Here is a 23,721-nt window from a genome sequence, read left to right as displayed (position 1 = left end):
AGCGATGATTGCATCTTCTGCATTCATAAAATTCTGAGCCGAATGGACGAGTTCGGCCATTGACTGGGGCTCTTTTTCATAAAGCTTGTGTATAAACAGATCCGAATTCACCCCGTTGTGGAAGGCTGCCAGTAGAAGCTTATCATCTGCTTCATCCACACTGAGAGCTTCTCTGTTAAAACGGGTGATAAACAACCGAAGGCTCTCGTTCTCTCCCTGCTCTATCGTCAACAAACTGGACGAGGAACGCTTGTGCCTTTGTCCTCCAATGAAATTGTTAACAAATAACTTACTCAACTCTTCAAAAGAACTCACCGAATTTGGAGGTATTTTGCTAAACCAAACTCGCGCTGAACCCTTAAGGGTGGTAGGGAAGGCTCTACACATTATCTCGTCAGGCACCCCTTAAAGATGCATGGTGGTCTTGAAAGTGGCTATGTGATCAAACGGGTCACGTGTTCCATCATATGAATCCAGAGAAGGCAACTTGAACTTTGATGGTAGGGGGTGACCGTTGATGGAAGCCGTGAAGGGAGAGTCAGTCCTGTGAACCAAATCTTCTATCGGATTCGCCCTTTTCATATTTTCCTTCAGAATCCCGTTACCCTGCATCGAAGAAGCCTTATATAGTGTGTGGAACGGTTATTTGTTTAGTAACCGTTCCCAATGTCGAGGAGTCCGGAGAATTGGGTAACTTCCATAACCGCTGTGGAAGTTACCTAGGTCGGATGGGCCGATGAACTTGTCCGTCCTTAGTAAGGATGGACGAGACTTCCACGATGAGCTCGTCCACTTTCGGTGGAAGATGGACGAGACCATCTAGGAAGTTTGTCCATAAATGAGTGGATTTCATGAGGTACTGTCCGTCCATTCATGGACGAGGTTTGCCAGTACGCTTGAACTTTTCTCCGCCTATTGTAGCTTCTTTCGTTGAACGAGACATATGGACGAGTTATGGACTTGGATTATTTGTGACACCATCATATATATATATATATATATATAATTTAATAAATATATTTAAATTACATAATTATAATATTATTTTATATAAATGGGAAAAAAAATTGTTATTGTCTAGGACTTCGTTAATGAAAGACTTCCATGTCTATAATTGATGCAAAATAAATAGCTAATAGAACCTAACAAAATTTATAAGGGCCTGTTTGGTAATATTATTCTAGTAACGTTGTTTAAGTGTTGTGGAAATATATATTGTACTGTTTAAACAAGGAAAACTGTTGTTTAAACAGCATAACCAAACAAGCCCTAAATAACTTGAACAAATTTGGTCGTTTTGATTACAATCATCCTCTTCAGCAAGAAAAGAATAAATAAATAAGGAATAAGAAAAGGCAACAATAACAATTAACTAATGACAAAGTGCAACTTGGTAATGAATGCCGCTTAACCACAAACATAACAGTTAACAGGAAATCCCACCTAAACAATACAAGCGAACCACAAATTTGCCCAGAAAAATGGAACCTTCATTGCAACTCATTGAGCATTATAACACAGTGTCATGAAATTGAAACCCTTAAATCATCAAGATCGCAGCCACATTAAAAAAGATAAAAATAAAAAGGAGCTTGAAATTAAAGATCTCAGACTAAAATTCTGGTATTTCAATTAATTAATCAGAGGAACCATGAAAGAATTATATGGCTAATTTTTGGAGGAATTTTTGGCAGCTAAGGCCTCCAAGACCCAAAAAAATAAAAAATAAAAAATAAAAAAGAGTCTTAAGGAAAATCATATTCCCATTTCATGAATGGCAATTACAAGTACAATTCTTTTCAGTATTTATACCTGAGCTCATCAAGCTCTTACAAGGGAACGGCCAAGATTTGCTAACTGCAGGCTCATCTAACTAACTCATCCAGCTCATTCAACTACTAACTAGTACTCAATTCCCACACATGCTTGAATTACATGTTTTGAACTTGCCATGAACTTGTACACATGCTCTCATTAAGCTAGACTTGTTGCACACAGTGAAGTCAAGCATGGGCTCCTAAGAGCAGAGACATGATGCAACTGCACAGTACTAAAAAAATAAAAAATAAAAACAGAACAGAACATTTTCTCTAGGAAGGAGTGAACTAGTAAACAAAAATGCCTTCCCATAACTATCCCGGAATCATCATCTTCTGGAGATCTACCAGTTCTTGATAGTAATTCAATCAAAATTTCTTACTTCAATCCTAATTGAATAAAAGAACTTGCATCAAACTCAGGTCACAGTACCCTTGCAGTAGTAATATACACAGTTTTGCAACTCTGAAGAGTATTACAGTTCTTTCTTTTTTGCACCAACTGTTTGTAAAAGGCTAACTGACAATTCCTGTTGCTCCTTGCTCAGCAAAGAAAACCAATTCCAGATATAATCAACTAGAACAGACTGAGTTGCAGTTTCCTGAAGCTTCACATTATGCTGAACAAGAGTTTCAAAATCAAGGGGAAGAAGCCCAAGCAAAGCAGTAACAGTGGCAATTTGAACAGGAATACCTGCTTTCATGGTAGCATCCCGACTCAGAAAAGCAGACAAATTACATCTCAAGTTTTCAACTCCTTTATCTTCATATCCCCCAGCATCAACTCCAAGCCTGAAAATTAAAAAAGAACTCGTTAGATCAAAGCAAATTGATCAATGAATTTCAAATGTCTTGTACATGAACATGACAATTTGAAGTTTATGACAGCCCAATATGAAGTCAAATGTCTTGGTTGGTAAATGAAGATTTTTATGTGTGCATGCAATTGCACTTGTACATGAACATGACAATTTACAATAAAAGAACATTTAAAGAATATCCATTTAACAAAGCTCGGTCCCCCCAATACTGTCTTAGCACATCCTTCCAAATATTTAAGACTAGGATGGGTGAAGCCTTGCAATTTTTTGGTTCTTCCTATGTCACAAACTAAATTTACTCCTTTTTAATAAGTAATTTTTTACCATCAATATAGTTTACTAAATTCCTAATTTAAAAAAATTTCATGAAACTAAACCCCCAAAATTAGAAGGTTGACTTTGTTCCATTTTTTTTAATAAGTAAAAATAAATAAATAAATAAATAATGAAAAATATACTAAAAAAGAGAGGAAACTCAGAGCTAAAAGCAGAATAACAAGTTTGAAAAATTGAAATAAATAAATGTAACATAAAACTTCAATATAGCTTAATGTTTGAACTTTGTTTCATATAGTAGCGTAATTTCTAGGATTCGAATGCCACCCACCAGAAAAGCAATTTAGACATTAACTTACCTCCCAAGTTGACCAAGGAGAACAACAACAGCAGCAGCAAAGTTCTCCAACACACACGATTCCAAAATTTTCAACAGCTGAGGGACCATTTTGATGCTTGTCCAGTCCCAGCTCTGCAATAAAAGAGTCATACAGGCAGAATGTCAGGCTTTTGCCTCCCAGAACCATTTGAACAAATTAAAGTTCTCCAGCAACAGAAAAGGCATTTACAAGAACAAAACAAATTTCAAAAATCCAAAAACATCTGTATTAATCTTGAAATTAATCTTAAGAAAAAATATTTGAAACATGTAGCCAAGATCTGGTAGCCTGCAATTGACAGAATGACCTATGCATCATTCAGGTTGCAGTCAAAAGAACAGCTCTGCCCAAGAAAAAACCACAGTATCTCAAAAACTATTATGTTTCTGGTACTGGTAGGGCTCTCAAGAACTTTCAACAACATTGAAAGGCCTACTTACATTCTTATACAATTGATGATGCGAGCCTATACAAGAGGACGTTCTTGGGAAATACCCATAATGCTACTTCATTTTTAGAATTTTTATATTTGTTGAGTTTTTTTCCACATTGACCATATCAAAACTTGTATTTAACAACAAAAATTTTCAACCAAATTCTAAAAGATTAGACGAAAATAGTATAAGATAAAATTGAATCCTAAACTTATATGACTCTTTAGGATTCAAGTGATAGCCCAACAGTAATAGCATCCTTTGTAGTGCCCCAGGTATTCGACTTGTTAAATTTAAACACAACATTTTTTTAACCAGTTTGTTAATTTGTAAGGTTATACTAAGTAACAAGTTAGAATGACAAGGACCAGCATCAAGCAACCCTAACCATTTCTGTCATTGCAAGAAACAGAAACCAAAAATAAATAAATATGAAAGAGTTAAAAGCTGTTATAACATTTACATGTTTCCATGTAGCTAGAGTTAACATATTATTGATTCCAAACATAGAATAAGCTTCTTCTGAATCATGACTTGATTATATAGATACATTACTTGCATTACTAACAATTTCCTTAAGGTTTATAAAACTCCCTTCAAAACATTATTACTTCAAAAACAATACTATAGTCTGAGTTTTTTCAACTTAATTGAAATACAGGGTTGGGGTGGGGGACTTCATTCTGATAAAACCAGATCACAGATGTGACATGCAAATGTGCATACAAGCCCCATAAAAGTAAAAAAGAGAAACAAATTCAACATAAATTGACAACAATGTAGAGTTAGGTTCAAGTTACACCTAGCGTAATTTTTGTCAATTTTACGCCACTTAATAACTTTTTTTGTGTGTGATAAATACCACTTAATAACTTTCTTTGGTTGTGTTTATTAACAAATCCACAGTTTGGATTACATTGTTTCTTTATACCCTTCATACTTGCAAAATATGAAGGCAATCATAAATTTCTCACCTATAAAATATTTAAATTTCAAGTCTTTTTTTTTAAATTATACACAAAACATGAGTTTAAAATTAGATAGTAAACAACATCCAATTGAAATGAAATTTGGCATGTGTGTGAGGCAAAGTGTACAGTCCTAGAAGAATTGATATTTATTAGTTGAAAACATGGGAAAGCCAATGTGTCAAACTAAAAAGACTAAGTTACCTAGGCCAGCAGCCAAGATACACATTAAGACATTCATAAAAATTAGGATTCCGGATTCCCATATAACTTGACAACATGGGAAATCCAATACATCAAACTAAAGAGACTACGTCAGCAGCCAAGATTACACATGACAGATTCAAAAATTAAAATTTTAAAAATTTAAAAAATTAAATAAATAAATAAATAAAGAATAAAAAGGCTAAAAAATGTAGCATGAGATCCATACAATGTACCCCATCATTCTCCACCATGAGTAGCCAAACTCAACTAACCACCTACTTTTTCATAAACTATAGCCACTGTTTATACTTTTCAAGTGCATTCTTTACCTATTTTGTTGTATAAAGAAAGCATTATAAATAACCCTGATGACTTCCAAGTCTAATTACCTAACACCAGCAAAGTTCACATTCTGCCTTCCACATGAATTTCAAGCTCATTTAAAACCAAATCACGTAGCAAGGAGCCAAGTCTACTAGGACATCACCTCCTTATATGGCAAAACATAAAGACATGAAATCATTTTTTCTTAAAAATAAAAACAGAATTTTTTTTTTTATCTAAAGTATAATATCTAAATAAATATATATATGAAATTCTACAATCTAATCAAACATAACAACCTCACAGAAGAAATTCCAAGTCAACCCGCATTTCAGGATGGCAAGCTATGCAACAAAAGCACACAAAACTAAAAATTGGTAAGACAGTAGAACAATGAACTCAAGAAAGTGAATCACATACCATGTTGCATGCAACCAGCTCCACCAACGATAAAACATCACTAAGGTGACAGAGAGTCATATTATCAACAGAGTCTGATTGAGAAGTGGGCATCTCACACTTCTTCAAACTACAGGAGGCATCACAATTCAAATCAGCAACACAATGAACCTCTTCATGGCTTGGATATTGTTCAGAGTTAAAGTTGTCACACAAAACTCGGGAATTCAATGCATTAAATGATTTAATCACATCATGATTTGTGGTTCCAAGCACGGCAATATTCTGGAGCAATTCTAAGAGCAACAATGCTGAAGTATCTATAGAAATGGCACCCTCCGAAAATGGGCATTTGACACATGGATGGAACTGAAGTTGAACCTTGCTGACAGACAAAGGACAAGCAGCAGCATCAACTGATAAATGTACTCCCTCAAGTAACATTACTATAGATTTCAAGACCATCATCATCAACTTGTAATCGCCCAGGCTGAAAAACTTCTGTCCACCCAGATAAGCAAACACATGAAGGATAGTCAGCACCAATGACAAATCACAGGCACGCCTCCGAAAGATGTTGTATGATGTCTCACAAATAAAAGCAATGTGGTCAATTGATGCACATATTGATGCCAGTATAATGCTCCCAGCCACCAACAGGTCAGCTGAAGCAACTACATCCAACAATATAATGTTTACACCATCCAGGAGGATGTCAATTCTTGAATCACATTCAACAGAAGTCTCAGAAGATACGTTATCATACACAATAACTCTTCCATATATGAGGAAATCCTCAATGAGACTAAGCAGTTCATCCACAAAACCAAAATCTGCAAATATGCTTCTTGTCTCCACATCAGACATCACTGGCAAAAGAGAAAAAATTTTATAAAAAAGTTCAATTAAAAGAATCTTAGAACAACCAAATCACTAAATTGTAAGAACTACTGAAACACAATAAGCTATTATAAAAAACATGCAAGAAATGAACAGACCTTTAAGTATATGCCCAGCGAAAGAATCCATGCAGAGGATGGAATCCCTATTCAAAAAGCTCCCAAATTTCCTTGGAGCAGCCGTTGACAAATTAAGGAGCAACAGTGTAAAGAACACACAGACCTTTTCCCTAAAAGAAGTCAATGAAAAGAAAATTAAATTAAATCAAATATGGCAATATTCATCATCTTATTGATCTCAAAGCCTCCATGTATCTTTTTTTTTAGGTTACATCTTAAAATCTATCTTTATTTACAAAGAGTATTTTATCAGTAATTACACAAGCACCTAGTGGGTCCCAAACCCACAATCTCACCCTCCCATTTGGTCTTACGAGAGGAGGAGATGCCATTTGAGCTAGAGCTCATTGGTGAAAAACAGTGTTAATAATTAACTGAAGCTAAAGAACTCTCATGAAAGCATTAAAATCAAGAACACCTATATCATCTCAAATGGCAATGAATCACTTACGCAAGTAAAAGATTTTCTTCCATCTTAATAGCAAGCAGAATCTTTGGCACCATCCACTCTGTTTGAGAAAGCAAACAACACCGAGCTACACAATTTTTGGCAGCACTAAAAATCCTAGAAACAGTGTTACAGTCCCTCATGTTGGGAAACAAAACACAGTATTTAGGAATATTGGCATGTGACGGTCCAAGTTCGCTTGCAACTGGAAACTTCAGTTCCTCATCTCTTGATATAGTTAAATTTGACATGGCCAACACCTCTCCAGAGTCTTCGGTCTGGTCAAGACCAACTTTTCCTGCCTGTATAACACTACAGGAACCATTCTCACAGGAGTAATCAAGAGGGCCTACACTTTTATGCAGTAACAGAGTACGGGAATATTCTAGAACATTATGTTTTAGCTTATTGGAATTAATCTCAACATCAATGACGTCAAAGCTGTGTGCAGGTAACAGGTTTTCTTTGTCAGTTGACAATCCTTCATAGGCCCATTCCACTACTAAAGCTTCAGAATTATCCACATCAAAATTTTCAGCACCATGGAAGTCAATATTAGGAAGAGTTGGTGACAGGGGCACTTCCATTGCCATCTTGTAACATTCCTCATCAGCAGCATTATCCAAGACCAGCAGTTTCATATAGTCACCATCAGCTACATCCTCAAAATTTACCGTAGTTTCAAGATCTATTGCGTCCTCAAGGACTTCAGTTACAACTTTTTCAGTCTTCTTTCTCTCATCACTTTCACAAAATTGCTTCTCAAGTACCTCATCATGAGACTTCCTCCCCTTGTGGAACCCATCAAGCATAGTATATGGAATGCATTGCAGATTAGGAGTCGAACATCTATCTTCTCCCAAGGGGTTTCCTACTTGTCTGCCTAACATACCATGCAAAACAGATAGCTTCTCTTCAATCTGCATATGCAACTTCTTACCCTTGGAATACAAATATTCAATGGATTCAACTGAATCAGGTACTCTCTTTCTCTTCCTAATATGCTCACAAACTCTTCCAACATCATCTCTATCAGGAATTATGACATTATTTTCAGCCACCTCAGCAGATTTTTCATTGCACCTTATTTTAGTAACTTCACCAGACAAGTTGGATATTGTTGGTTGCGCATTCAAGTTCTCTTCAACCAATTTTGCAGATGTTGTAACAGAAAAAGCACCCCTTCCCTGTGAGCCCATCAACTGTCCATCAGAAAAAGATGCCGTACTGGAATTTATTGCAGAAGTCTGTAACAATTTTCGGTTAGAGCATCCAAGCAGAGACTCCAATTTAGAATTAATACCTGAAATGGATTCAGCAAAATTTCCTCCAGATAAAGGCAGCAATGGTGCAGAACACTGAATGGTTTTCCTGACAGGATCAGAGGAATCCATATCAATGCAGCTAGGCTTCAGAAGTTCATTCTCACTTTGAAAGTGTGCCTGAGATTGTGCCAAACAACAGAGCTGCTTCTTCATGTTTAACCTTTGCATACAAGCAATGTGCCAAGCCTGCAAAGTCATTAAACCATTCAGTAAGTAGACCGCGAGCAGATACTTATCCAAGTGTTGAGGACAGTTGAAAACAAGTTCTCAAACCATGCAGCAAACAGCTCACGCAATTTGATAACTGTGAGTTACAAAGCAACTCTTTACAGAATTGCAACTATTAACTTCTTTAGCAGAATCAATGTAAAAATAAGATGCTTACTTCATGACTGAGAGGAAATACTCAACAAATAGGTCGTGAGAGGAAGGCTAGTTGTTTTGTTTATTTTCTTGTTAAAAAGAAAATGCAAGAAGCAGGCTACTTCAACAGACTGATTTAACTGTAGCAAACAAACTTCTACACAAAGTGTAAAGCATGCTGCTTTTCTCTGTAACCAATTCTAAAGTTGTTCATGCATTAAAAGTAGTTTTAAAAGCAAACTTGTGCTCTACCATTTTTAATTTGATCAATGAAATATTTAACTATAAAAAACAAAAAACTTATGCTCTACCCACCAGGTTATTAATATAAAAAAGCCATCAGATGAATACTTGGGTTCAACTGTCATCAACCCTGCATCAGAGAAAAAATCAACCACTAGCAGACGAAAGTTTGAGATGCCAAAACCTGTATTCTATGCTTCAATGATAAGTTCCATGACAAGCAACATTTACTACACAATTCAGATGAAAACGAAAGAGTTCTAGATAATGAGAAAAGGAACCAACCTTTTCCAGGTCATCTGTACCTTCAGTGCTGGGTGAGAATGAATTATTCGATATATACAGGTGATTTGCAAATTTATCAAACTCCATCTTCAAGCGACCAAATTCTTGTTGCATGATATGGTTACGACTTTTTTCAAACTTAGCCACCTGTTTGGCATGCTTTGCTTGCAATTTCTCAAACCTGAGTTGTTTTTTCAGATGCTTCACATTTGAATACTCAGAATTGATAACTCTGTGAGGTGGTACAACAGATCCCTCAACTAACTTTCTAGAGGACAGAAGTTCATGTATCTTCTTCTGCAATTCTTCAATTGTTCTTTTGTCTTCTTGTAACTGCTGAGTCAACTGATCAGCACGACATTTTTCTTCCATGGCCTTCTTCCAGTTTACTTCTACAAGCTTTGCTTGCTCTTCTACTTTCACTATATCTAAATCTGCACATTTTTTCTCGTCAATTGCCTTCTGTTTTTCAATCTCAAACCTTTTCTTTGACTCTTTAAAGAGCTCCAGAACCAATTTTGGTTCCTCTACTTTTACATTTGATATCTTGGACTGAAGTCTATCCTTCATTTTTTCATATTCAGGATTCGACTTATTATCAACTTGTCCACCAGAAGGAGCCAAATTTCCAGAGGAGACAAATTCAAGTATCTCCTTCTGTAACTCTTCTACACTTTGCCTATTCTCTTCCAGCTGGCGGGACAAGTTTTCAGCACGACATTTTTCTTGTAAGGCCTTCTTCCCATTAGCTTCCGCAAGCTTCCTTTGCTCCTCCACTTTAGCCATCTCTGACTCCACACGCTTTCTCTCTTTGATAGCCTTCTGTTTCTCTGCTTCAAGTTTTTTGTTTGCTTGTTCAAACTTTAATGTCTCAGAAGCTAACTTTGATTTTGCTTCATCAGCTTCTTTCTTCAACATCTCCAGCTGAAGCCTATATTGCTCAGCCTTTGCTCCTTCAATTTTGGCAAAGCTCCTTTGTTCATCAGCCTTACTCTTTTCAGCTTTTATAGATTTCAATTCCTCAGCAGCTTTCTTTTTCTCCCCTTCAGCATTCTTCCTTTCAGCATCCGCCCTTCTTTTCTCTTTCCCAAGAAGCTCCTTAAGCCGATTAATTTCTTTTTCCCCTTCAGAAACACGAACTTGAAGAATCTTTACTTCCTCATTTCTATCTAGAGCATTTGTGCTTGTTTTCTGCTGTAATGAAGAGATCTCAGACTTCAAGGTGGAGATTTCATTCTCCAAAGATACTCTAGCCATAGATTCTTTAAGTCTCCCCTCTTTCTCATTGTCTGCTCGTGCCTGCTCCTCCTCATATGCTACAAAAGTACAAAGTTAACAAAAGGGGGAGAAGAGTGATACATACAAATCAAAATACATTCTAAGAAACACACACACACACATACAGAGACAGAATGCAGAATGTATCACTAAAGCATGGGTACTTTTCATTAAAGTTCATTCATTCCTACCTCTTTGGCCTGTCATTGTCTTCCATTTGCCTTCATTTCTATCCTTTAGATTCTTTTTTTTTTTTTTTTTTTGGATAAGTAACGAAAAATTGTACTAGAAAGAGAATAACCCTAGTACACTGGCAGTGTACTAAGAGAGAAGTACAATCAAGTCAAAATACAATGATCAAACAAATTTAAAAGAGAACAACAAGGCGGATAAAGAAAAGCAGCACTCCAATCAAACAAAGTACAAAGGAAGAAGGCTTTAATTTCAAGTATATTCCGTTCACATCCCTAAAAACCTCTGGAATTCCATTCTTTCCAAAGACAACACACAATGCAATGTGGCACAGCCCTCCAAAAAGCTATGTTTCTATGCTTTCCATTCTATCCTTTAGATTATAATCGCACACAAGGTCAAAATCTATATGCCTAGTGATGTGAGCAGAGGTTTCACACCTCCAATTACACAAAATTAAAGGTGCAGCATTGTCTTTAACATGACTGAGGGAGATAATATAAAACTTAATATTGTACACCATATTTATACATCCCTTAGCTATAAAACTCTCAAAATAAATAAATAAAAGGCAATAAGAAAGAAGAATAACATTTGAATGGCTAAATGAAGTAGTTATGTTAAAACTAGAAGCTACCCAATAGACCCCAATCTAAACTTCAAATTTCCTTAATGTTTACAAATTTAACTCATATTAAGCCCTACATAGAGTATGAATCAAGATTGCATCCACTAACCTTTCCTAAGATTGGCATTCTCAGCTTGAAATCTATCAATCTGAGGTTGAAGGATGTTCACAGCTTGCCGTAGCGCATTCCGCTTATATTCTAGGCTCGCATATTTCTCCTTCCACTGCCACACAACACCACCATTAAGTACCCATAATAAAAAAATAATTTTAGAAAATAAAAACACTTTGAAATTCAAAATAGAAACACAAACCCATGTAGTCAAAGAAAGTCCATACCATTTTACAGCAGGCATTCCCTGACTGAAGCTGTCCTGCCAAATCTAACGCCATCTCTACAAGTTCACAAGTATTGGAAACAAGTTTTAGTAAACAGAAAAATCTGAAACCCAAAAAAACAATTACAAAATTATGTCTTTTTTTCTCTTTCTAAGAACAAAAGTCATTACAAAATATTTAGGAAAAATAAAACCCTAAACCCTAAGGGGCTGTTTGGCACTGTTGTTTAAACAACAGTTTTCAATGGTTAAACAACAACAACCCTTCTGACAAGTATTGATATAACACACAAACACGTGTTTTCACAATACTGAAATCTGAACAACAATAGTTAAACACTGCTACCAAACAGGCCCTAAAAATCTGAAGAGCAGAAATAGACCCCCAAAGCTTATCACTTAAACACATACATGAAAATGGTCTAAATGTGGCTGTGTACAAACACATACTCCATAACACACAACAAAACAAACAGAAAATCAGCAATCAGTGCAACAACAACAAAAAAAATCTCATTTTATTTCTTCTGTGTGAATTTTCATCAAACAGGTGGTGGGTGTGACTTTAGTTTCAACACCAGGGCCGGCCCTTCCCTTAGGCGAGTTAGGCAATTGCCTAAGGCCCCCAAGTGGAAGGGGGCCCCAAAATTTTAGAAAAGAACCAACCGGGTAGTAGAGGATTTAGTTTCAAATGAATTACAAAAATAATCTGGCACATCCTTTTAACCAAAAAAACAAAAATTTTGGTAAATCCTATTAAACATTGGTTCTAAACAAAATCATTGACCAAAAAAAAAAACAGATAAACTACAAATCCGGTCTAAGAGATTAACCACAAAACAATCACAAATCAAAACAAATAAATCCACTCATAACCCTAAAAATTTTACCTTTCTCTCTAGTCTGTGCTCTCCGCCTCTCTCTAGTCTCCAGTCTCCACTGTTCAGTCTCCAGCTGGAGCGCCTCAGCCTCTCTCTGATTCTCTGCTCTCCGCCTCTCTCAAGTCTCAACTGCCCACCTCACCGTATCAGGTTCTGAGGTTCAGGAATCAGGTATAAAATTATAAATATTTGGGCACAGGGCACTCCATTTTATTTGTTAAGAACTTAAGATAACTTTGTTTATTTGGGCCCTCCCTGGCTGGTTTTGTAACTTTGTTTATCACTTATCGGTGGCTGCCTGGACCCTCCCTGGACTGGGCGTTAAGTTTGGGCCTTCAAGTTTTTATTTTTTTGGTTATAGATAGGGTTTGTTTTGTTTTGTTTTTTTTTTGTGGGTCTTATTAATAAGTCTTGTGTCAGTGTTATGGTTTTGCTTAAATTTTTGTTATGTTTGTGCTTAATTTTTTTTTTTTTTAAAATTTATGCATTTTGAGATTGCTAAAAACTTGTTATTGTTCAGTGAAACTACAACAATATTTTTTATATAAATCAGGTTTTATTTCTTATTTGCTCTATACTTGAAAGTTATTTTTTTTATTTTAGTATTTATAAATATATTGTTTAATTAGAAATGTCTACTAGAAAATATGCATTTGGATATGAAAAACTTCAAAAAAGAAAAAAAGAAGAAAAATTAATTGAGTCTAAAAAATGATCAATGGATAAATTTGTTATTGGTAATAAATAAAATATAACACAAAATTTAGATGAAAATATCACAAATGAGTAAGAAATTCACCAAAATAATTTAGAAGAAAATGATATTCAATTTTGTAATACAACAAATCTTGATAATGAACTTCAAAATAATTTAGAAGAAAATGAAAATAATGATGAAAAATATAATATAAAAATATTAAATAAACATTAATTTAATTAATATATAATTATAAAAAATGCCTCATTTTTAGTTCTCATTTTAGGCCCCAAAATGTTTAGGGTCGCCCCTGTTTCCCTCTCATCCTCTCTTTACCTTAACCCATGTTACACCGTGCTCCATGGCTGACCACCAAGCTCTCCTTCTAAACCTCCATAGCCGGAGCTTTTCAAGCTCATCACCTCCAACCACGCACCATTGCCGAAACCCAGCCAAAATCAATCACAACAAAAACCAGAAGCCCACCAAATCACAAATCAAATCACACCCACCAAAATCAAAGCATAAAACCCAAAAAATAACCAAAATCACAAAATGAAAACACTGAAAGTGAACCCACCGTTAAAAAAACATATATTGGTTTTGTTATTATATTTTAGAAGAAGAATCATCTTGTTGGACTAATTTTAGATCCAAATTAATAAAACACATACCACAAGCACGAATGATAGACTCAAAGTAAAGCAAAAAAAAGGGTATTTCTTAGAAAAGTGTTTTCAGAAAATAGAAAGGATAAACAAAATATAAAAACTATTTGCTTCATAATCTCAAATAAATAAATAAATAACCAAAAATCACACACCATAATCTGGTAAAGTCTCGTGAGCCACAATTTCATCTAAGATGATCGTCTGAGTTAAGAGGAAGAGATTTTCATAGTCTTTGGCTCGGTAGCACAATCTTCGATTTCCTTTCTTGACGTGGTTTTCGCTCGCTCCTCTCCTGTTAGTCTAGGCAACGTATAAAGAGAAATAAAAGGAAGAAAAACAAAGCACTGCGTAAAAAAAAAAAAAATGGTGAGAGAAAAAAGACGGACTGAGATCAAGTGCATTGTTGTAGGTATTTTTTTTACATTTTTTACTCTTTTTTTAAAAAACTTTTTAACTCTCCTTTAATATATTTTATTTAATGGTTGAGATTGAAAATTATTTTTTCAACTTTTAATCTCAGCCATTAATTACAATTGCATCAGGGTATTGTACCTGAATCTGAAAAACACAAAAAGACCTACACATACACATACACAAGCACGCATAAACACGTACACATACACATAAACATACATAAATATAAGCACGCATAAACACATACACATACAAATACATAAACACACATACACATATACATACATAAGTACACATACACACACATACATAAACATACACATACACATACACACACATACATAAATATACACATACACATACAAATACACATAAACATACATACACACATAAACATACATACACATACACATACACACATACATAAATATACACATACACATACAAATACACATAAACATACATACACATACACATAAATATACATATACATAAATATACATATACATAAATATAAACATAAACACACATCCACATAAACACGTATAAACTCACGTAAACGTAAACATACACACACATAAACTTAAATATAAACATAAACATACATAAAGGCTCGATTTAGCACAGCAAAGTAACTAACGAAATTGTTTGAGGATTGGTTTTAGATTGCAATTTTTTCCAGTCTATATGAGGGTTTAATTTTTCTCAGTCTGTATATGTGTTTATGTCTATGTATGTTTATGTTTATGTGTATGTGTTTATGTGTATGTGTGTTTATGTTTGTTTGTTTTTGTTTATGCGTGTTTATGTGTATGTGTTTATATTTGTTTGTTTTTGTGTATATTTGTTTGTGTTTGTGTTCATACATAAACATACACACATACATAAACTTGCATAAACATAAATGAACATAAACATAAACACACATGCACATACACATAAACATACACATACACATACACATACACATACACACATACACATGCATACACATACATAAACATAAACATAAACATAAACACACATGCACATATACATAAATATAAATATACACATACACACACATAAACATACACATATACATACACACTCATAAACACACATGCACATACACATAAACATACACATACACATACACATACACACATATACATGCATACACATACATAAACATAAACATAAACATAAACACACATGCACATATACATAAATATAAATATACACATACACACACATAAACATACACATATACATACACACTCATAAACACACATGCACATACACATACTTTTTTTAGTTTTCGCCTTAGGCCTCAAAATGTCTAGGGCCGCCCCTGTTCAACACACGCACAAAAAATGTAAAATGTAAGCCAAAGAAACAAATTACCCGTAGATGAAGTAGCAAGACAGATTATAGGGATTCGCAGTTGATGGTACTAGTGCTGCAGTGTAGAACGAAATGAAAAGAAGTTTCGGTCCGTGCCCATTGAGAGACCTGTGCTGTTTGTAGCGTAAAACTTATGTGACCCTATGAATCAAAAAACACATACCGGCGGCAATGGCGCAAGACTGCGACGGCGTAAGGAAGCTACAGGTACAGGGCCATAGGCCACAGGGTTTTGGGAACTCACCCTCTCAGATTGATTTCAGGGGTTTTGAATATATTGTTGGGGGAATCGCAGACAGATTGGGAATTTGGGGGTTTGGGTTTGTGGTTATTTTTTTACCATTTGGAATTGGAGGCATTTTTGGGAAATTGGGTTGGTGTCCAATAAATTAGTTCTGGCCCAAGTGTAAATAAGGCCCAAATGGCTGAAATTTGGATCTTATGATCCATATATCCTAGCTCATCTATTTGGGGTATCTTTTCAATTCAATTCCAACCCAACATTTTTCGGGTTGAAAAATCTCTGGTCCACCCTATCTTATTATACAAATACATAAACACACATACACATATACATACATAAGTACACATACACACACATACATACACATACACATACACATACACATACACATACACACACATACATAAATATACACATACACATACAAATACACATAAACATACATACACACATAAACATACATACACATACACATACACACACATACATAAATATACACATACACATACAAATACACATAAACATACATACACATACACATAAATATACATATACATAAATATACATATACATAAATATAAACATAAACACACATCCACATAAACACGTATAAACTCACGTAAACGTAAACATACACACACATAAACTTAAATATAAACATAAACATACATAAAAGCTCGATTTAGCACAGCAAAGTAACTAACGAAATTGTTTGAGGATTGGTGTTAGATTGCAATTTTTTCCAGTCTATATGAGGGTTTAATTTTTCTCAGTCTATATATGTGTTTATGTCTATGTATGTTTATGTTTATGTGTGTGTGTTTATGTGTATGTGTGTTTATGTTTGTTTGTTTTTGTTTATGCGTGTTTATGTGTATGTGTTTATATTTGTTTGTTTTTGTGTATATTTGTTTGTGTTTGTGTTCATACATAAACATACACACATACATAAACATAAACATAAACACACATGCACATACACATAAACATACACATACACATACACATACACACATACACATGCATACACATACATAAACATAAACATAAACATAAACACACATGCACATATACATAAATATAAATATACACATACACACACATAAACATACACATATACATACACACTCATAAACACACATGCACATACACATAAACATACACATACACATACACATACACACATACACATGCATACACATACATAAACATAAATATAAACATAAACACACATGCACATATACATAAATATAAATATACACATACACACACATAAACATACACATATACATACACACTCATAAACACACATGCACATACACATACTTTTTTTAGTTTTCGCCTTAGGCCTCAAAATGTCTAGGGCCGCCCCTGTTCAACACACGCACAAAAAATGTAAAATGTAAGCCAAAGAAACAAATTACCCGTAGATGAAGTAGCAAGACAGATTATAGGGATTCGCAGTTGATGGTACTAGTGCTGCAGTGTAGAACGAAATGAAAAGAAGTTTCGGTCCGTGCCCATTGAGAGACCTGTGCTGTTTGTAGCGTAAAACTTATGTGACCCTATGAATCAAAAAACACATACCGGCGGCAATGGCGCAAGACTGCGACGGCGTAAGGAAGCTACAGGTACAGGGCCATAGGCCACAGGGTTTTGGGAACTCACCCTCTCAGATTGATTTCAGGGGTTTTGAATATATTGTTGGGGGAATCGCAGACAGATTGGGAATTTGGGGGTTTGGGTTTGTGGTTATTTTTTTACCATTTGGAATTGGAGGCATTTTTGGGAAATTGGGTTGGTGTCCAATAAATTAGTTCTGGCCCAAGTGTAAATAAGGCCCAAATGGCTGAAATTTGGATCTTATGATCCATATATCCTAGCCCATCTATTTGGGGTATCTTTTCAATTCAATTCCAACCCAACATTTTTCGGGTTGAAAAATCTCTGGTCCACCCTATCTTATTAAAACTCCAAAAATCAGCCAATCCAAATCCTAAGGATCATGTTGGGTTGGGTCATCTCGTTAGAGGGTATTTGTCAAGCTTAATATATATAAAAAAAAATTGGGTTTTCATTTAATTATTTAGACCAATTTATTAAATGCACCTAAATGCTCCAATTTTATCAAAATTAAATCTCAAAATACCATAATAAATCAAAGTAAAAATTTAAACAAATACCCAAATCTAATATAAATTAAATAAACAAATTTAAAAGAATATACTGCAATATTCTTTTAACTATTAATAGGATGGCATAGGTTTGGATTTGTTCCTTGCATTTGAAATTGTTTCCAACTTGACTCAACTCAACCCTTGCTTTAAAAATTAAAAATTAAAACTCAACCCAACACATCAACACTTTTATTTGGACTCATTGGCTAGCTTTGACTTATAGAGAGGTTTTTAGTCTGGAGGTGGTTTCATTGTTGTGTTTACAACCTTTTTGAAATTCATGTTAATCCTTTCTCTCATTCTTTTTTTTTTTTCCTTTTTTCTTTCTTCTTTTTTCTTTTAAACAAACACTTTGCTAACTTGATTAACGGAATGCTTACGTGTCACACTAAAGGATTTAATTATGATAAAAAAATAAATAAATAAATAAAAAAAACTATTTGCCTAGCATAAATAAATGACATCAATTCTTTAGTTGGAAAAAAAAAAAATAAACAACAAAACATCCATGTCAACTAAAAAAATCGCAAAACAAATATTTTCAATAAATTAATATTTCTTTAATGTCTGTTAACACAACTCCAGCTTATAGAGAAATCTCAAGAAAGAAACACAAGCTTGCCCAATGTTTATCTATACCGCTCACTAATCTAGACAATCATTGTATAAAGATTTGTCCATACCCTTATCCTCTCCATTTTTATCCAGCTCTCCAAGTCAAAACTTTCAGCCTTAACCACAATACACCCTAACCATAACCCCCTCAAAAGCAATGGAATCCTTCCAAATATAACGTATCCATTACAATCCAAACCAAAGTCTCAAAGCCAATCACAAAATAAACCCTCCCCTAACAAATACCCACTATCCCAGCCCACAGACCCAATCATTGGTGCATCCTCAAAACCTTTGTTCGAGGGCCTTTTTCAGATGTCCAGCCACGTGTGGTCCATTGGAGGGATAATCTTACTAGGCCCGAGTTCTTTTTGGGGAGTTGTGTCCAGAACTCAATATTAGGCCACGTGGTCCAACGGCTATCGGCGTATTTTTTAAGCCTATAAAATCATTAAAGCCAAAGTCTAAGAATTGCGATAATGGTTGAGTAAATATGTAATATGTGTTTGATATGATTAGTAGTTGTAATAACAGTTGAAATAAAGTAGTATTTATTTAGAGGTAAAGTAATAATGTACTCAATAATGTAAATTTAAAGATATGGAAGCAAAGTCACTTATCTTTGTATAGTTTATAGCCCAGCTGTGTAGCATCAGTAAGCTGATAGGATTCCAGCAGAATGCCAGTGGTAAAGGCTAGTTTATCATGCATTTAAATGAATTTAAGCCTTGGTTAATAGTTGTAATAGCAGTTGGAATAAAGTAATATGTATATAAATGTGAAATAATCATATACTCAATAATGTAAATTTAAAGATAAGGAAGCAAGGTCACTTATCTCTGATGATTTGTAGCCCAACTGTACAACTTCTGTGAGCTGATGGGATTCCAGTAGAATGCCAGCAGTAGAGAAGCAGTTTGTCATGATAACTTCAAGATTGAAGGGGAAAAATGGGTGCAACTAGAGGGAGAGACAGTATGCCCAACTGTGTGTAGGGGCTGGTTAAGCTTGCTCCTCTTATCATGCACTTAAATGAGTTTCCCCTTTGACAATGCTCTTTTAGTTGTTGTAGAGTTATGAATAGTATTGTCTTCCACGAGAAGGGCTTTTGTATGGAGTATTTGTGCCTTCTAAGAGAATGGCTTTATGTAAGAAGTAGTTGTGCCTTCTAAGAGAAGGGTTTTTGTAAGAAGTAGTTGTGCCTTCTAAGAGCAGGGTTTTGATATGAGGTCTTGGTACCTTCTAGGAGAAGGGTTTTAGTAATGGAAGTTCATGCCTTCCATGAGAAGGGCTTTTAGTATGAGTGTTTGGCATCTCTTAAGAAGTATGGAGATGGTAAAGACATAGATGTTTTGTGGGATGTAGTATGTATGATATATGGAAGTATGATAAATATGGTGGTTAATGATAATAAAAATATGAGATTATAACTGCTAGAGAAGTTGTAGAGATTGTTTTTCAAGAGGAAAGATTTTGTAAGAGAAGAGTATAGAGATGTGTTTATGGGCAACAAAATAGTAGAATTTTCAGAGTGAGAGAATATGAGAGTAGAGCTTAGAAGAGTTGTGGTGTGTTATATGTAATGGTGTAGTAAATGTACATGAGATTGTGTAAGAGAAGTGAAGAAAGAGTTTTTTTAGAGATATGGGCAGCAAGATATATGTATTTTCAGAATATAGAGAGTGAAATAATGAGTATATGAGAGTAATAGTATTGTAGTGTGTTTAGTAAAGCTGCTGGGATTTTCTGCTGGGATTTTCTGCTGGAGGATGTATGAAAGCTTATAAAGGCATTTATAAGCTAAGGACTGAAGAGTTTAGTTCCTAATTTGGAAACTAAAAACTCAGAAGCTTAGGACTTCATTCAGAGCTTCAGAAGATCATTAGAGGGAGAAAGAATAGGGAAGCTTATGAGAGAGTTGTTCTCCTCCATTAGTGTCCCCCTTGAGGTGTTGATGAAGGGTTCCCTTTAGAACTGAGTTTAAGGGGGTATTTTAGCAAATAATATCAGCCAAAATGTGTCCCAAACAGCAATGAATCTTCAAAGAATCCATCTTAAGATTTGGCCAAAAATGGTATGTTTAGTTTTAAGGTATCCTTGCTATTTCGGGTAAGAGTTGTTGGGAAAAAAATAACAGAAAATGAAGGTATTTTAGCAAGAGAAAGGTAGTTTCAATAGTTGGTTTTGGTTTTAGTCAAATGTGGAAAAATTAGTGATGTTCAGGTTGCTGGGTCAACTGTCACAGCTGTTCTGAAAAAGGATGTCCCAACTGTCAGGAAAAACTGTGACAGCTATCATAAAAAAGCTATCCCAACTGTCAAGAAAAACTATTTGCTTTGGGCAGAAGCTAATGAAGTCAGATGGGTGATTTCAGACTGCTAGAAAGGTCATTCAGCATTTATTGGATGGATTTGGCTAAAAAAATGGTAAGATTTCTTTGAAGGGTATCTTACTATTTTGGATATAACAGCTGGTTGCTTTGCTTTGGGCAGAAGCTAATGAAGTCAGATGGGTGATTTCAGACTGCTAGAGAGGTCATTCAGCATTTATTGGATGGATTTGGCTAAAAAAATGGTAAGATTTCTTTGAAGGGTATCTTGCTATTTTGGATATAACAGCTGGTTGCTGGGATTTCAGCATTAAATGACTGATGATATCACTCCCAACCAGGTGTCAAATGCTGAATACACTGTTGGGGTTCAGCTGGAAATGTTTCTTTTTCGGGTGTTTGTGTTTTTGGTTCAAGATTCCATTACAACACATTTCTAGCAAGTAATAGAATGATTGGTTGAAGGCTAAGGAAGCTTTAGAGATTTGGTCAAGGTCTCATTGTGTTGTAACATAATCTTGGTGAGTAAGAAGAGTATTTAATGCTCTGCTCTGGCAGCTGGCAGAGACATATATGGTCAGATTGTAGCAGACAGCAACTGTGTATCAGAGATATCATGAATATTTTGTATATAGTTGGAGATTAAAGATAGCCAATTAGATTAGGCAATGTGTTTGAGTTGGATTTTAGCTAAAAGAAGTAATGAGATTTATGTAGAATAATATAATGAAGTTTCTAAATTTGTATAGCAACAGCTGGTGATTGAATGAACAATTACCCAGTAGTTAGATGGCTGGAGATATTGAGTATTTGTCACATGATGAATATTAAACTTTAGGAAAAGAGCAATGGGGAATTTTATCATTTAAAGTGCTATGTGATAAGAGATACTTACCATATGTTACCTGCTACACACGGACTCGTCAGAGTTTAGGGAGTTGAAGAAGACACGCCAAGCAACATGTTTCTTTTATCAACTTTAAACCGCTGGAGTTTTACTAAACATACCTCTTGGCCCTCCAAACCACAACTCCCAAAGTTTCCCCAAAGAGACTTATGAGCTTGGGTCATAAGCCGAAGATGAGATGACGTACCTTGGGTTTTGTTGTTATTTTGTGTAAATATGGGCTCTTGTTGAAGAAGCCGCTTGCCATGAGTGTAAAAGAGGTAATATGGGCCATGAACTTTGATTCATTGCTTAAACCCAATCCATATGTTGATGTTGATAATGTTGTGGGGTTATGATCCCAGTTAATGAAGAGGAAATGTGGACCATGAATCCGCCTCTTGAAGTAAGGATCTTGCGGGCCATGTGAGCCCAATCCATGTAGTTGAATGAGATATGAGCTTATTTTTTGTTTTAAATAGAGTCACCCAAAAGAACCAATAATATGTTGATGTGGCATAGGGTGCCAATGAAGTAATGCCACGTGGGCCGAAAAAACAGCCCTTAATAACCTCCAAATATGAACATGTTAACCATAGACCTTGATCCTCCGAACCCAATTTCATCCTTCCTAAAGGTCGTCACTTTAGAAAACTCAAATACCCCACCTGTGCCCCCAATCATCATCGATATTGATTTGGATCTTTTTTATCTTGGTCTTGAAGGTATATTTATGCATCAACAAGATGACCAGTCAACAGCTAAAGAAGATAATATTCTTCACCCTCCACCTCCACCACCCATTTTTCTCCCTCCACTTGTTGTCCCTGATAACCAAACTCATCTTACCTATTCATCAATGACAGATTTGAAGCATTTATTCACCATTGATGATGCTCCTCCTTCCAAGTGGCATGAAAAGTTTGTTGACATATACTCATGGTGCACTGCTAAACTCCATGTTCCGAATTCCACAATTGCCCAAGTAATTGCTAAATTCATTGCAAGGCTTACAAGGAAAATAAGAAAATGGTGGATTTCCTTTGGAGAATTTCGTCAAAGGCATGCAACCCAATCTCAAAAACTGGAAGATTTCTTCACTAGTAATCTTTTGGGTACTATTAGTCTAAGCACCAAAGATCACTTTGCTTTGTGAATTTTAACTTGTTTTTAGTTTCCTCCAATATTTTAATAATTTTTCTTATAAAAAATTGTAATATTTAGTGTTCTATTTTATAGGCAAAATAAAAAGGCAAAATTTTAATATTTAGTGTTCTATTTTATAGGTAAAATAAAAAGACAATAAGAGTGGTGTAATGATTTGATCATACTATGTGTGTTTATAAATTTGAAAATTGTATGATATAGATAGACATATTTCATGCCTAGTCCAGAATGCAAATATCATTATGATAAAATAAAATGTAAATATCCTTCAACTATTATTATTTTTTCATTATTGATTGTGTGTTATTAATTTTTTTTTTCTATTATTGGACTTTGTTTCAATTGTTGCAAAAGCAACTAAACATGAGCAAGAATACCATATTACAAACCAGATTTTTCTCATATGAATCTTAGAAAAATGAAATCAAAATTTTATTATAATTAAATAATTAATGCATCCAAATTTTGTGTTTTGATTTTTTGGGCAAAATGACACTATTTTCGAGAGC

General features: G+C 34.8%; 1 protein-coding gene across 3 annotated transcripts; it reads right to left on the bottom strand.

Moving 5' to 3' along the window:
* Positions 1 to 1,745: 1,745 nt before the first annotated feature.
* Positions 1,746 to 15,971, bottom strand: LOC115992561. 3 transcript variants are annotated; one of them, XM_031116772.1, is made up of 10 exons: positions 12,636 to 12,929; positions 11,747 to 11,802; positions 11,517 to 11,631; positions 9,310 to 10,625; positions 7,097 to 8,604; positions 6,625 to 6,755; positions 5,648 to 6,495; positions 3,274 to 3,386; positions 2,512 to 2,609; positions 2,347 to 2,437 (listed from the first exon to the last, which is right to left on the bottom strand). In XM_031116772.1, exons 2-10 carry the CDS (start codon positions 11,798 to 11,800, stop codon positions 2,433 to 2,435), a joined length of 4,188 nt encoding a protein of 1,395 aa, XP_030972632.1. In that variant the 5' UTR covers positions 11,801 to 11,802; positions 12,636 to 12,929; the 3' UTR covers positions 2,347 to 2,432. The 3 variants fall into 3 exon arrangements, with proteins under 3 accessions (XP_030972631.1, XP_030972630.1, XP_030972632.1); XM_031116771.1 differs by lacking the exon at positions 12,636 to 12,929 and adding an exon at positions 15,795 to 15,971 and having other exon boundaries at positions 1,746 to 2,609; XM_031116770.1 differs by having other exon boundaries at positions 1,746 to 2,609; positions 12,636 to 12,928.
* Between the last annotated feature and the right edge of the window lie 7,750 nt (positions 15,972 to 23,721).

Source organism: Quercus lobata, chromosome 5 (genome assembly GCF_001633185.2).
Source record: "Quercus lobata isolate SW786 chromosome 5, ValleyOak3.0 Primary Assembly, whole genome shotgun sequence".
In the NCBI taxonomy this organism is placed as follows: Eukaryota; Viridiplantae; Streptophyta; class Magnoliopsida; order Fagales; family Fagaceae; genus Quercus; species Quercus lobata.
Note: the sequence above shows the minus strand (reverse complement) of the source record. Positions and strands in the feature narration are given on the sequence as shown.

Excerpts from the sequence above, each read along its gene's own strand:
- LOC115992561 (XM_031116771.1), bottom strand. The coding sequence starts at position 11,800 with ATGGCGTTAGATTTGGCAGGACAGCTTCAGTCAGGGAATGCCTGCTGT. Across the intron at positions 10,626-11,516 it reads GAATGCCAATCTTAGGAAAG|CATATGAGGAGGAGCAGGCA; the intron begins GTTAGTGGATGC and ends GTACTTTTGTAG. Across the intron at positions 6,756-7,096 it reads GAAGAAAATCTTTTACTTGC|GGAAAAGGTCTGTGTGTTCT; the intron begins GTAAGTGATTCA and ends GACTTCTTTTAG.